Here is a 16,415-nt window from a genome sequence, read left to right as displayed (position 1 = left end):
CGGGTAATATTGGGAAGGAGGTATCAACCCCACCAGTTCCAAGTGCAATTCCCAAACAACCCACGGCCACTTCAGAGGCCTGGCTTGTTTATGGAAACTAAACAATGCTTTGTTTCTCATCAGCATCCCAGTCTGAACTTTTAATAGGAACAGTGACGTTACTGTAACACCCAGCATCATCCAGACAGCTCAAAACAACAGCACACGTGGGCGGCCAGAGGGGCTGCCGGAAGTGCCCGCCCCGGGAAAGGGACTGGCTGCGCCCCTCACACCCAGGGAGGGTGGAAAACAGCAGCAGCTGGAAACCTCAGACAACCTGCTCTTTCCAGACCCACCTCTGTTCCATAAAAAAAGCTGACAAGTCATTCCCAATAACACCAACACACACCCTCAGCCCAAGAAACATGGGAAACAGCCCCAGGAAACCAAGGAGGTTGGGGTGCTGTTTTGATGGGTCGTTGTTGTAAGTACTGTGGAGTGGGTTCCAACTCATAGCGACTCTGGAAGGGGGTTCCGGGGAGTAGCTGGTGACTTTGAACCACTGATCTTGCAGTTCGAGCCAAGCTTGCGGCCGAGTGCTTAATACCTACATGCCACCCCAGGCGATCGTCAATACGTTCACAGGCAGACCTTCCTTTATCACACTTCGCTTATGGGACATTTTTAACAAATGGAAGATCTGTGGCGACCCTGCGCAGAGCGAGTCTATCGGAGCCATCCTTCCGATACTGTGTGTTCACTTCCTGTCTCTCTTCCCATTGTGCCCATCCTCACAGCATCGCAGACTTTTTCATGATGAGTCCTGGTGGGGTACCTTGGAATAGTGTGCTGGACTGCAGTCAGTTTGATCTGTAAAGTCGGCAGTTCAAATTCACCAGTCGTTCATTGGAAACTCTATACAGTGTTGCTATGAGTCAGAACCGACTCAACGAAACTTCACAACCACAGTAACTGTACCCTTATTGTTGTCGTTGTGTTAAGTGCCTTCGAGTCGGTTCCGGCCCATAGCGGCCCTGCGTTGGGGTTCCAAGGAGCAAGCAGCTGGTGGGTTTGAACCGCCAACCTTGTGGTCTGCAGTCCAGTGCTGATCCCACAGTGTCACACTAGGGGGACAGTGCACAGTTATTAGACTAACACTCTCCCCGCCACCCACCCCCCAAACAACAACAAACCAAACCCAGTGCCACCAAATGGATTCCGACTCACAGTGATACCATAAGGCAAAACAGATCACTTCCTAGAGTTTCCCAGACTATAAACTTTCATGGGAACATACAGCCTCATCTTTCTCCCAAGAGAGCTAGTGGGTTTGAACCACCGACATTATGATTTGCAGTCCAATGCTTAATCCACAGTCCCACTAGGGTTCCTTTTACTAGAGCATAGCGTGAACATAACTTTCTATGCACTGCGGAACCAAAGACTGCATGGAAGTTGATTCACTGGGACAGTTTACGGCAGTAGTTGGGAACCGAACCCACACTATCGCCAAGGTCTACCTGCCTATCTGGTTAACGCCTTTTTAAATATCCTCAATCCTGTTCACACACAACCACACACCATCTAAAAACTAAAACTCACTGAAATAAAAACTAACTCCACATTCCAAAGGCCCTCCTCCGCTTTTCAGACTATCTAAGAAAACGGTAACTGTCACTTCCGGTGACCCAGGCCCAAGCAGGGAATCAGTTAGTTTTATATGGTAGTCTGTCAGTTGGTGACATTTCTCAGCAAACATAAATCATTTGTGAACATGATTATTCTGAATTCTGGCGCTGTAGGATAAGCAGTGGACCAAAGGATGGCTTTGAACTGCTCCATGGAAACCCTACACAGGGTACCCTGTCTATGAGTCACATCGACTCCAGAGCAGTAATCCAGAGCAGAACCAAGAAAAGTGCTTCCCACCCTTAGTAATAAAAACAAGAATAAAAAGATTTTAAAGACCTTCTAATTGTGATTTAAATCTCGACTATGATCTTGTGAAGTAGTGGGTTAAACACTGGGCTGCTAACCGAGAGGTTGGCAGTTCAAAGCCACCAGTTGCTCCAAGGGAGAAAGATGAGACAGTCTGCTCCCATAAAGATTCACAGCCTCAGAAACCACGCAGAGCGGTTCAACCCTATCCTATAGGGTTACTCTAAGTCGGGGTTGCCTCTACAGCAGTGGGGTCCGGTGGTTTGGGGAACCGCAATGCTAATACCAAGCAGGCAGCATGAGCAGTTAAAAGCATTAGACAGTTGCTGGTGGAGCAACACTGTGCAAACACTGCAACTTGCAGCCCAAAATAAGGCAGTCCTCAGAAGATAGCGAGAGAAGTGTGAACTTGTAAATCAGTCTCCCGTTAAACAAAAACACCCATCTGTTCCCGAGAGCTAGAGTGGCCCCCTGTTCGGGGTGGGTGGTAAGTTCTAGTTTTCAATGAAAGAAATGAAACTTGAGTGAAGAAGCCCTTCTTGGGCTTTGGTCTCTACCCTCAACCCCCAATGTGTTCTGTTGGCAATGGAAAATGTCCCGACCTCACACGCAGCACGCCATCTGCCTGTGCACAGCATCCTTCAACAACCTCTCCTGATGGTGTGGTTTCTGTACACCTCCCTCCTCAGCCTCCCAGACACAACCAACATGCCACACCTGGTCCTGGCCAGAGGCCTCAAGTAGTGTTTGTTGTTGTTAAGTGCCGTCGAGTGCGGTTCCGACACATAGCGACTCTGTATAAGGTTTCCAAGGAGCAGCTGGTGAACTTGAACCACAGGCCTCCCGGTTCAAACTGGATTTTGCAGTCCAGCACATTAACCAACAGCACCACACCAAATCTCAAGCAATGTAAAGGGTTTAATCTAAGGGATTAGAAACCAAGACACAGGTTCCTGGGTTACCTCCCTTTTGGTTTTGCAAATGATTAACATGCTTGGATGCTAACTGAAAGGTTAGAGATTCGAGTCCACCCAGATGCAACACAGAAGGCCTGGCATTACAGACTGAATTGTATACATCCTCCCCAAAATAACTGACCAATTGTTGCTGAGTCAATTCCAACACATAGCAACGGTACAGGAGAGAGTAGAATCGCTCCATAGGGTTTCTAAGGCTGCAAATCTTCATGAAAGCAGACTGCCTAGTAATTCTGCCAAAGAGCAGGTGGTAGGCTTGAACTGCTGACCTTGCCGTTAGCAGCCTAGCACTTTGCTCACTGCACACCAGAAATACAAGTTGTACATCCTAACCCACAGGTGATTACAATCCTATTTGGGAAAAGGTTTTCTTTGCTATGTTACTGAGGCAGTGTTATGGTAGGGTGTGCCTCAGGCCAATCTTCTTTTGAGATATAAAACACCAAATAAGGGATCATTCCACCACTCGTCTGTCAGTGTGTCGTACTGTGGTGGCTTGTGAGTCACTATGATTCTGGAAGCTATGCCACCGGTATTTTCAATACCAGCAGGGTCACCCATGGTGGACAGGTTTCAGATGAGCTTTCATCTGAAAGACAGACTAGGAAGGAGTGATGAAGTACTTCCGAATCTTTAATCACTGAAAACCTTATGAATAGCAGAGAAACACTGTCAGATACAGTGTCGGAAAATGAGCCCCTCAGGTTGGAAGGCACTCAAAATGCGACTAGGGAAGAGCTGCCTCCTCAAAGTAGAGTTGACCGTGATAACGCAAATGAAGTAAAGCCCATGGGAGAAAAGCACATGGGACCTTCATTTGTTTATGGAGCACAACTCAAAATGAAGAGAAACAGCTGTAAACATCCATTAATAACTGGAACATGGAATGTACAATGTATGAATCCAGGAAAACTGGAAATTGTCAAAAATAAAATGCAACACATAAACATTGATATCTTAGGCATTAGTGAGCTGAAATGGACTGGTATTGGCCATTTGAATCTGACAACCACATGGTTTACTATGTTGGGAATGTCAAATTGAAGAAGAATGATGCTACATTCATCGTCAAAAAGAACATATCCAGATCAGTCATGAGGTACAACGCTGTCTGTAATAGGATAATATCCATGTGTCTACAGGGAAGACCAATTAATACCACTATTATTCAAATTTACACACCAAACACTAGAGCCTGTAAGGATGAAATAGAAGAATTCTACCAACTTCTTCAATGTGAAACTGATCAAACAAGCAATCAAAATGCATTGATCATTACTGGTGACTGGAATGCAAAGGTTGGGAGCAAAGAGGAAGAATCAGTACTTGGAAAATATGGCCTTGGTGATAGAAATGATGAAAAATGTGGCATCAGGATTGGAGGAAGACTCATTAACAACCTGCAATATGCGTATGATACAACCTTGCTTGCTGAAAGTGAAGAGGACTTAAAATACTGATGAAAATCAAAAATATCTCAATGTAAAGAAAACAAAAATCCTCACCACTGGACCAATAAACAACATCCTTATCAGTGGAGAAAAGATTGAAGTCAAAGACTTTGCTTTTCTTGGATCAACCATCAACACTCATAGAGTCCTGGTGTGGCGCTGTGGGTTAATGCGCCAGACTGCAAAGTCATTTGAACTACAAGGTAGGTGGTTCAAGCTCACCAGTCACTCCTTGGAAAACCTACGGGTTGGAACCGACTCATCGGCACTTAACAACAACAATTGCGTTAGGCAAATCTGCTGCACAAGACCTTTTTCAAGTGTTGAAGAGCTGAGATGTCAGCTTGAGAACTAAGGTACACTTGACCCAAACCACGGCATTTTCAATAACCTCTTTTGCATGCAAAAGTTGGACAGTGAATATAAAGAAGACCGTAGAAGAATTGATGCATTTGAGTTATGGTGTTGGAGGAAAATACTGAAAGTTCCATGGGCTGCCAAAAGAACCAACAGATCTGTGTTGGAAGAAATGCAGCCAGAGTGCTCCTTGGAAACCAGGACGGCCAAACTTCATCTCTCGTACTTTGGACATAATGTCAGGAGGGACCAGTTGCTGAAGAAGGATATCATATTTGGTAAGCTGGCGGGTCAGAGAAAAAGGGGAAGACCCCCAGAGAGATGGTTTGGCAAAGTGGCAGCATCAATGGGCTCAAGCGTGGCAACTATCGTGAGGTTGGCGCAGGACTGGGCAGTGTTTCGTTCTGTTGTGCACAGGGTCACTATGAGTCATTACCAACTCAATGGCACCTAACAACAACAACAAAGGGAGAATTAATGGAGTCTTGGTGTGGTGCTGGGAGTTAACATGCTCAACTACAAAGTCGGTTTGAACTGCAAGGTCGGCAGTGTAAGCTCGCCAGCTACTCTTTGGAAACCCTATGAAGTAGCTATGGGTTGGGATAGACTAGACGGCACTTGATAACAGCAGAAACAGGGAAGCATTAACACAGCACCTAAATGCCACCTAGGAGTCAAGGGAGAAGACCTTCCCTCAGAGATGGCACAGAGAGAAAAAAACGCCCTGAATTCAAACTTCATAATCCATGAGAAAAGACATTTCTGTTGGGTAAAGTCATTCACCCGTGGTATTAGTTCCACCGGCCCTAGAGAACCAAGACACCTGTTTATTGCTTTTGAAAAATCAGTCACCTGTACGGAGCAGTTCTGCTCTGAGACACACGGGGGCGCCATGAGTCAGAGCTGACCAATGGGCAGCCGGCTTTTCTGTGTTGTTTGTTGTTACGTTTGGTGGGTGGTCTGGGCAGAACTAGATTATGGAAGGCTTTGAACCAAACACATCCCTGAGGAGGGGTGGCTTGGCTCCCGTATCTCATGCCGGCTTCCCACATTGGGCAACATGAACCAAGGACCCCTCTCCAGCCCCGGGAAACACAGGGTTTACCGTTATATCTCATTTTAAACTACCAGCTGCTGCCAAGATACCAGATACACATCTGTGCAGCACAGTTTGATTCTGAGAGAGGTACTTTCAATCAAAGGAAGGAGTTGTGTAGCTCAGCCCCGCATCAGAGTCCAAACCTAGATTTTAAAAAGAGTTACACCTGATCCAATCAGTACCACCAAGCCCCTTACGCTGGAAGCTCCAGGGTCCTAGAGCAAGGTTGTTGTTGTTGTTGTTAGGTGCTATCGAGTTGGTGCCGACTCACAGCAACCTTATGCACAGCAGAACGAAACACTGCCCGATACAGGGCCAACCTCAATACTGTCACCATGCTTGAGTCCATCGATGCTGCCACTTAGCCAGTCCATCTCATTGAGAGTCTTCCTCTTTTTCTCTGACCCTCCACCTTACCAAACATGATATCCTTCTCCAGTGACTGGTCACTCCTGACAATATGTCCAAAGTATGAGAGACGAAGTTTGACCATCTTGGCCTCCAAGGATCACTCTGGCTGCACTTCTTCCAAAACGGATCTATTGGTTCTTTTGGCAGTCCATGGCACTTTCAATTTTCTCCTCCAACACCATAACTCAAAGGCATCACTTCTTCTACAGTCTTCCTTATTCACTGTCCAGCTTTCACATGCATATGAGATTATTGAAAATACCATGGCTTGGGTCAGGTGCACCTTAGTCCTCGAGAGCAAGGTAGGGGGATGGGAAATGATTGGCTTGGATGTTGAGAAACTCACAAGGCCAGACCAAATCAGTGGTAAGCACAAACTACAGCCCTGCCTATCAAACTAAATATCTGGGGCATCACCAGGGAAAACAAAACAAAAGATAGATGCAAAATAAGCCTTAAAGGCAAAATAAGGATTGTCAAGCCTTAAAGGCAAAGTCTGCTTTGTGCAAAACACAGAGGTGGCAGTAAGGAGCCAGCAGCCACAGAGTTTGCTTGGAAGGTTCCGGCAGCTGCCGCTTCTGAGTCACTTCCTCAGGCTCCTCCACTGGCTCTTTAAAGGTGCTAATAACACGCAAGGCCAAACCGGATGCCTTGAGTCGATGCCAACTCATAGACCCCATGTGACGCCAGAGAACTGTCCCGAGGGTTTCCTAGGCTGTGACCTTAACAGAAGTAGACAGCCAGCTCTTCTCCCACAGAACCACTGAACAGATTCCAACCATCATCTTAAAGTTGCTTTTTCTTTTTCCAGTCCCCAATGCTACTGACTGAATGAATCCCGACTCAGTGCGACCCTACAGGGCAGAGGAGATCGGCTCCTTGGGGTTTCCAAGGCCATAAATCTCTATGGGAACAGATAGCCTCATCTGGCTTCTGGTGGGTTTGAACTGCTGACCCTGAAGTCAGCAGCCTAAAACTTCAGCCACTGCACCACCAGGACTTGAAGGAGGTCCCCTTTTTTAAAATTTATTTATTTATTTATTTTTAATGTTTTATTGTGAATTATATGATAGTTTACATTTGGTTAACAGTCAAGTACAAAGTATTTATGCCACACAGGGACCCTAGTATCATATGTTAGTGTTGTTAAATGCTTTTGAGTTGGTTCCGACTCACATGGGGTTTCCCTGTATAGGATTTTCAAGGAGGAGCTCATGGGTATGAACAGCCAACTTTGTGGTTAGCGGACCAGTGCTGATTCTACAGTGCGACACCAAAAGTCCATGTTGTTGTTGTTGTTGTTGTTAGGTGCCATCGAGTCGGCACTGACCCATAGCGACCTTATGCACAGCAGAACGAAACACTGTCCAATCCTGGGCCAACCTCACTACTGTTGCCACACTTGAGTCCACTGATGCTGCCACTTGGCCACTCCATCTCATTGGAGGTCTTCCTGTTTTTCTCTGACCCTCCATCTTAACATACTATTGTTGTTGCTAAGTGTTGTCAAGTTGGTTCCTACTCATAGTGACCCTGTATAGTGTTTCCGAGGAGCAGCTGGTAAATTTGAACCACCGACCTTGTGGTTCAAACTTACGTTTCAGTCCAGTGCATTATCCCAAACTGCTACACCATAGTAACATATGTTGTTGTTGTAAGGACTCATGGCTACCCTGTATAGGGTTCCCAAGGAGCAGCTAGTAAATTTGAACTGCTGACCTTGTGGTTCAAACCGACCTTGTGATCCAATGCTTTGCTCTACAGTGCCACACCAGGACTCCATAGTAACATCTAGCTTCTCCTTTGCTAGCCTGGAAACAGCAAGTTACAGAAGGAAAGCCTGCTAAATTATCATAATAAATGATTATTGAAGCAGCCCGTCTAAATACAGATGAGCGGATATAAAAATCTACAGCCGCCAGAAGAGAGAAGGGGAGTCCAGGGAACGGCAGACTCAGAACTTACCAGAGACAGGACTCCAGCTACTCCTCCAGCCTTCTGGTATGCTCTTGGCAATGTCCATGCTGCGCTTTAGCATGTCCAGGAGGCTCGTCCTTCCTGAACACATCCCGGGGGGAGAGGGGGCAAGGACCTCTGCTAACCCTTCCCTCCACTAGGTGTGCATTATGTGTCAGCACCCGACCCAGTGAGCTGAGGGCAGGCTGATTGGAACCTCCTGGAGGACCACAAGACTACAGGCAGGGCAAGCTACCCAATAAGCAAGGTAAGCACAGGCTTACCTGTGCATGCTTTCTGATCTGTAAACTCAGGTAAACTTATTCATGACAGATCAGTAAACATGCTGACAGGTCCTCCGTCCCAGTCAGAGGCTTTGATTCTGTAGGAAGGGCTGTGGGGTTGGGAGAGTCAGATCTAGAGGTAGAATCTTTGATGTGGTGAAAACAAGTACAACTGTTCACTACAGGGGAGTACATATATGAGTCAGCCCATGCTGACCTTGTTAACTGGGTACTGTGTCAGCAGGGAAGGGGAGACGGGGTGTGGGGGTGGGGAGGAATCTGAAGGCCCACAGCTGAGTCCACTCTGTTGCAGGGCTTATCAAGGCGTGGTACCCAGACCTGCATCCTCAGCATCCCCAAAATCTCATTTGAAATGCTGGTTCTTGGGACCCTACCCAGACCTCCAGAGTTAGACACTAAGGTGGGAGGGGCGAAAGCTCCAGCAATCTGGTTTTACAAGCCCCACAGGTGATTCAGTGTGTAGCACTGAACTTCAAGTTTGGTGGTTCAAACCCAGCAGCCCCTCAGTGGAGAAAGGCGAGGCTATATACTCCCCCAAAAGATTTACAGCCTCAGAAACTCCATATAGGATCGCTGTGCGTCGGAACTGACTTGACAGCAGTGGAATTTTGTCAGCTCTGGTGGTGCCGCGGATTAAGCGTTGGGCTGCTAACAGCTAGACTGGAGGTTTAAACTGACCAGCTGCTCCTCAGGAGAAAGATTATAGCCTCGGAAACTATATGGCAGTTTTTTGTCCTGTGGGCCAGGTAGGTACATTCTGTCACGGCCCCTGGGTACCTCAAATAGTAAACATATTTGACAGATAACTGGGAGGTTAGAGAATCGAGTCCACCCAGAGGGAGCATGGATGAAATGCCTGGTGATAGAGTTCTGAAAACACAGGGTCGCCAAGAGTCAGAATCAACTCAATAACAACTGGTAAGAAACAGTACGTCACTCATTTGTCCCCACGACTCATACTGACCCTGTGTCTGGAAACCCTTTTCTTTACACCAGCACAATAAGGCAAGAGCAACCTTCTGCGGACAGCCAAACTAAAAACGCCGCCAAGATACGGCAAGGATCTCTTTCAGAGTGGTTACAAATCAGGCTGCTAAGCTCAGTGTCAGCAGTTTGAAACTACCAGCTGTTCTGTGAGAGAAAGACGAGGCTTTCTGCTCCCATAAAGATTTATAGCCTCGGAAACCCTGTGCAGGGTTGTTATGAGTCGGAACCGACTCCACGGCATATAACCACCGCCGCCATCCAACTAAGCAGTGTTAGTGTGGTGCTGTAGGATAAAACACTGGACCACAAGGTGGTGTGAACACAAGGTCAGTGGTTCAAACTCACCAGCCGCTCCTGGGAAACTTTGTGAGTTGGAACCGACATGACGACACTTAACAGTAACATGCAACTAAAGAAAATTTCTCTTCTGTTCCAAATACCACATGGCATTTAACGCACATCCAAGCTAATCCACTACATCCAACAGGCGTCCAGCTCTCACTCTGTATTCTGGGGCAGGTTTCAAAAGAGCGCCACTTCTGTTGAAGAGAAGCCATGGGTCCCTGACCATGGAGGAGAAAGGATCAAGCTCCAGAGAAAGTGGCTGTCTCTCTGGCAAGCCAATCGGTCCAACCATTCCCAGGCACCCTCCAGGGCCAGACATGGACTACCCACTCTGAGTTTACACATACACAGGACCATCAATGTAGCCTCATGCACAACAGCCCAAGTGTCCATTAACAAACCAACATCTATACACAAGCAATGGCGTATATTATTCATCCAGAAAGAGAACTTGGTCATGGAAGAGGCACAGCCAGCATGCTCCTCAGACGTAAGGATGACGAAACTTTGTCTCATGTACTTAGGGCCTAGCATCAGGCGGGACCAGTCCTTGGAGAAGGACATCATGCTCGGTAAAGTACAGGGTGAGTGAGAAAGGGGAAGGAAGCCCCTCATGAGTCTGGCACAGTGGGTACAACAATGGGCTCAAACATAGCAATGAGTGTGGGGGTGGGGCAAGACCGGGCAGTGTTTTCTTCTGTTGTGTATAAGGTTGCTCTGAGTCAGAACCAACTAGAAGGCACCTAATAACAACAACAAAGAGAAATGAAGGTCTAATCCAAACTATGACAAAGATGAGCCATGAAGACATCATATTAGTGAAAGATGCCAGACCCAGAAGAACAGATACTGTAAGATCCCAGTCATATGAGAGCTCTAGAATAAACAAATGTACTAGTTAGTAGTTATCAAGGCCTGGGAGGGGGAAGCCATGGGGAGTTACTGCTTAATGCATACGGAGTTTTTGTCTGGGGTACTGGCAAACTCTTGGAAACAGACAGCAGTGACGTTTGCACAACATTGTGAATGTCATTAATGCCACTTAGAACATGGGCAAAAATGGTTAAAATAGGCATTTGGGGGCAGGGGGAGGGGTATCTATTTTACCAAGGAGCTCTGGTAGCATAGTGGTTACGAATCGGCCTGCTAATCTCATGGTCAGCAGTTCAGAACTACCAGTTGCTCCGCAGGAGAAAGATGAGGCTTTCTGCTCCGTAAAGATTTACAGTCTCGAAAACCCTGTACAGGGTTGCTATGAGTCGGAACCGACTCCATGGCACATAACAACAACAACATCTATTTTACCAAAAATAAGTTTCTAAAAAAGTAAGTAAGACCTATTTCTGCTCACAAAGAGCCTCCGTCTACCAGATAGTTATGGGGTACGGTGAGCCAGAGAGAGTTGGGGGCACAGGGCAGGGGCCTGGATTCCAACTGGGGGGGGGGGGGGGCGACTGTGGGAAGAGGGGATTCAGGAGTCTATGGTATGAACTGGGTGCATGAGGACAGGCAGGTGGTGGGGGCCAGGTGAAGGGTGGGGCGGCCACTGCTGATGTATTTTAAGGAGGCTAGTATGACGTCTGGCTCAGCAGTTCAAAGGCCCCATCTCTGCATCTTCACTGAAACTTTAAAGTATAGAATACGGTCAAAATTGCTGTGAGTGGCGTTCAAGGCCATTTCAATTCACACTGACCCCATGTGACAGGGTAAACTTCACCTTGGGGTTTCCAAGGCTACAATCTTTATGATAGCAGCTGCCACGTCTTTCTCTGGAGGAGCAGCTGCTACGTTTCCCAAAGCACTTGGCCACTGTTCCAGCAGGGATCTAGTCAACAAATACAATACCCCCACCTAGTCCTGGTGTGGCGCTGTGGGTTAATGCGCCAGACTGCCAAGCCATGTGAACTGCAAGGCGGCAGGTCAAACTCACCAGCTGCTCCTCGGGAACCCTATACAGGGTTGCTATGGGTGGGAACTCTATGGCACTTAACAACAACAAAACCAGAAAAGAGGAGCCCTGGCTAGCAATTTGAATTCACCCTGCAGTGCCGAGACAGAAAGGCCTGGCAACCTGGTTGCATAAAAATCACCACCAAGAACACCCTATGGGGCAGCTCTACTCTGTAATACACGGGGGTACCAGGAGTTGGAGTTGACTTCACAGCAACAGGTTGGGGTCTTTCTGTCTGAGTCTGTGGGAATGAGGACTAGCTTGGCAATGCTGTGTTCTCTTTTACGTAAGGTTGTTATGAGTCAAAACTCACTGGATGGTACTGACAACAGCAAAATGAATAACTAGGACTCCAATCATGTCTAATGAGCAGGAAAGTGGCCCAGCTCAACCGTGGAGGGAAGTTTGGGGAATGTTTTGTGCCTCAAACGCGGTAGCTACATGGGGTCATCAAGTGGATTCTTGTCTGTGGGGCTCCCAAAGGAAGAGAAGTGGGGTGCCTTCTCAGGTCCCCAAGTACCTGTCTTGAACATTATTAAAGAGCTCTGGAACCCTCCTGCTGAGAAGTTCTCAGCCAAAGGTCCCCACACAGGTGGGGCCAGGGGAGAGCCAGTAGCTACCTGGGGAAGGCAGGCCTCAAAATCTGCCTGTGGCTCAATCTTCCAAACCACCAAGCTTCCGGGGACCTGGGGCTGCTGCCTGTGAATGAGCTGGCTGGGAATAGTTCCAGGGACATCTACAGCATGAGGGGCTAACAGTGACTTTTACCATAAAAGAAGAACAAGCTGTATTTAACAAGAGAGGCAGCTGACTCATAGCCCTGAGCCCAAGCAGGATGGAAGACGCAGGCATTCTGTACATATGGAAGCAGGCATGGACCCAGGCTCACTGCTGCATGGGTCAGACTGTGGAGGACATGGCACCGTTACCTTGCTCCCCGATACAGCGTGCCCCTTGGGGACGCCCCAGACATCCAATTAGCTAAACCTGACAAGCACTGGTGATGTTCCCTTCAACTCCAGAGATTTGGAGGAGGTGGCAATAAGTCTCTTAAAGTATGAAAGAAGACTGAATATACTCCGGTCCCGTTCCCAGCCAGCACACCTCATTATTCACACACAGCTCATTCCCATCTCGCAGTAGAGGGTTGTGTGCTGCTGTCATGCAAAACAGGCTTCAGGGGTGCGTCCAGACTCAGAGAGACTAGGAAGAAAGGCCTGGTAATCGAGTCTCAAAAATCCACCCCTGGAAACCTTATGGATCACAACAACAGCCTGCAACCAACTGTGAGGCTGGCGGGGGGACTGGGCCACATTTCATTCTGTTGTGTGGGAAGTGGCCAAGTCAACAATATTTTAAATCATGACTGAAAACAAAACCACATGTTTCCAGACCTGCAGAGAGGATCCCAGTATCATTCTTATTTGAACTCTCAGGTAGAATCAAATATCTAATTCACTCCATCTGTTTAGAGATTTTCATTCCGGAACCACTACAGCTCACACTGAAATGAGACCATCAGCCCAAACATCACCCTTCCCTCTGATAAGATCATGGCTCCCCCAATAGCAAAATTCCCAAAGACACAAGAAAATAGCCTCTTCCGATACATTTCAGAACAAATGGAAGCTGGAACCGCATGCCGCTAAGAAAACCTGTGCTTCCAATACCACTTTCTAGTACTGGGAAGTGCTTTCATGATGATAAACAAAACGCTTTGTAAGAACCACCCCCACTTTCCTCTGAACCCACAGAGACTAAAAAAAAAAAGAATCCTAGCTGGATCTAATCTCAAATGCAGACAGTTCTGTCTGGTGGGACCACAGTGATGTCTAAACAATTTGTGCTGATATGTAGACATCGCCATGATTACAAATGGCTGTGTTTGAAAATTCAAGTCAGTCTAAATTGTGTACTAACTGGAAGTATGAATGAAGGTTTGAATCTTCCCAGAGACATCTCAGAAGAAAGACCTGGCAACCTACTTGTGAGCAGTTCACCGCTGAAGACCCTAAGTAGCACAGTTCTACTGTGACACATATGCGGTCGCCCTGAGTGGGAGTCAACTCCACGGTATCTGGTAGTGATGCCATCCTTGTCTGAATTTTACAAGCAGAGGCAAACATGGGTATGACTCTCAGGGTAAAACATACTTGCAATGTGAGCAACCTGAGGAGACTGTAGGAAGAGTCTCAGCACCCTACAGCAATGCCCTGAGACTCGTCCCACGAAGCTGCACAAAACTGAACACTGGTTCTGCAGAGTTCTGTGCTCATCCACAAAACGCTGCCTGCCACAATTAAACTATCTAACCCTCAACAGCTAATGTATCAACTCAGCCAGTATAAATCAAAAGCAGATCATGAGACTGGCAAGGAGTGGGAGAACATTTCATTGTAATAGATGAACGTAAGTTTCATGAGAAGAGGCAGGTAGGATGTGAAGAAGCTCAGCTGAGGGAGGCTGAAGACAGGCAGTGAGATGCTCTTAGGAAGGGAGGGGTCCTCTAGCCCTCCCTGCATCTTTTCCTCTCCTATAGTGACACCTACCCCAAAACAAACACAACAGGCTTGTTGCAGACATACATACAAGGAGACCATGAGTACATGTTTCTTGCTGCTAAAATTCTGTGCATGTGAAAGATGCAACGATTGTTAATAGACAAGTCAAAAACAGGCAGAGTTGACAAGTTTTTGAGCTCCATGAAAGGGACCACAGCTTTGAAAAAACACAGTCCTAACAGAAAAAGTAAGAGTGTCATCTAAGTCCAAGCAAGGTTACAGTCCACCAACCGATTCCAAGTCTTCACTCAAAATGACAAGGCTTCCCATCATGAAGGTGCTGAAAATCTCAGAGAGAAAAGGCAGGCACCAAGCAATCTAAGAAACCATCATATGCGAACAACACACAACACCAAAGCAAACTGGAACTACATCCTCTTTTAGAATGGATAATGTCTTGGCTGGAAGCTCTTGCACCTCCAGAGATGAGTGTCCATCCAGCATGGGATGTGGATGGGAAACCCCATGAATCACACACACGCCATGAGAGATCTCCATCCAGCGATCAGGTGTCTCAGTTAAGTGCTTTCATACTTAGCACCTTTCAAACGGTTTCATCAGACTTTTACTGAGGGCTGAGCACAGGTACCTACTGACGCCTCTACTCCTCCAGGAAGGGTTCAGACTCTACACGAATGTGTCTGCAGCATCCAGACAGGTGCTCACCTCTCCAGTAATGCCAGAGGCACACAGCAAAGTAGAGGCTCCTTAAGCAGCCAACTTAGAGAGCCGGGTTCCCTGGAGTGAGGGCCCTGAGAGCAAACCTGGCCTCCCCCGCTCCCATCCACACCCCCATCCAAAAAGAAACAAGCCCCTGTGTATACCACACTGGTCCAGACAGTGCTCAAATACATGGGGCTGCCAAATGCCAAGTGGACCCACCACACAGATGGAGCGGCACTGGGCCAGGCATGGACACAACCTGGGCACTATCAGCCTCTAGGCAGGGCAGTCCCACACTGTGGATACCAGCCACAGTGACAAGAGGGGGCAGAGAACTGTTTGCCTGCGCCTGGAGCATGATGCCACATTCACTGATAAGGCCCACCTGGTCTCCAGGTGAGTCCTGGCAGAACCAAAGGCACAAAGCAAGGAAACCATCCCGGAGCCAAGAGGCAGAGAAGAGGCAGGAAGGAACAGCCTGCCGTCCGTCTCCTGCAGGGGCCCCAGCTCAAGAGAAAATGTCCTGGCTCTGGTCCAACACCCGGCTGACGGCTCACTGCTGACAGCGGGCCTCCACTTCCGCCGCCTCGCAATGCCAGGCCACTGGAAGTGAGACCCTAGGGCCCAGAAGGCTTGGACATTAAGTATCGCGTTTCCACCAAAGTAGCCCGGGATTTATGGCTGGAAAACATTTGATGAGGGCTAGCTTTTAACAGGGGCAGGTGGACCTACACGGGCCAAGTTCAACACTTCCAATTTACTCCAGGGCTAAGCAAAACCAAGAAGGGAGCAGCGCCCGCCCCCCTAACCCCTTGGGACGGGTTTCACCCCAGCAACAACACTTCTCAACACACGTCGTCAACGTACAGCAGGACACTCTCTCGGCTCAGGATGAGGATCGATCTGTCAAGAGCCCGAAGGTGCCACCCCCCAGCTGCCCCAGGCGGCTGGGCCCTGCCACTGGAACCCAGAGCGTGCCCTCCGCGGGAGACCACAGACGCAACGGCCTGGAGCCACTAGCCGGCCGACCAAAGGATCTATTGTCCGATCGAATTGAGCGCGGACGATCCATCTTCCCGGGCAGCGCTGGTCGTGCTCCGGGCACAGGAGGCGCGGTCAGGCTCCGGCTGCCCGGCCCTGGGCCTGGCTCTCGCCCGTGGTCGGCCCGGCGAGGACTCGGCCCCGCAGAAAAAGCCTGCGAGGAGACCTGGGAGGCCGAGCCGGCGCGAGTGCCTCCCGCGCCCCCAGCCCACGGCGCTGGGCTCACCTTCGATGGCAATGACGTGTTCCCGTATCTGGTTCTGCAGCACGGGCTCCTCCACGCGCTCCAGCAGCTCGTAGATGGAGTAGATGTTGGGGTGGACAGACTCGAAGCGCTGGATCTCGGCCCGGATGGCAGCCGAGTTGGCCAGCTGCTGCTGGTAGTTCATGGTGC

At 48.4% G+C, this 16,415-nt stretch overlaps 1 protein-coding gene across 3 annotated transcripts in view; it reads right to left on the bottom strand.

The window, feature by feature from the left end:
• The window catches only part of AGAP1 (ArfGAP with GTPase domain, ankyrin repeat and PH domain 1), a 664,804-nt gene extending 648,394 nt beyond the window's left edge, over positions 1-16,410 (bottom strand). For all 3 annotated transcript variants that reach the window (XM_006866772.1, XM_006866771.1, XM_006866773.1), the window contains exon 1: positions 16,248-16,410. In XM_006866772.1, the coding sequence (XP_006866834.1) occupies positions 16,248-16,410 (163 nt within the window). The remainder of the gene's footprint in view (positions 1-16,247) is intronic.
• Positions 16,411-16,415: the final 5 nt, after the last annotated feature.

The sequence above is a fragment of the Chrysochloris asiatica genome, unplaced genomic scaffold, assembly GCF_000296735.1.
Source record: "Chrysochloris asiatica unplaced genomic scaffold, ChrAsi1.0 scaffold00096, whole genome shotgun sequence".
Classification (NCBI taxonomy): Eukaryota; Metazoa; Chordata; class Mammalia; order Afrosoricida; family Chrysochloridae; genus Chrysochloris; species Chrysochloris asiatica.
This window is presented reverse-complemented; position numbering and strand designations above follow the sequence as displayed.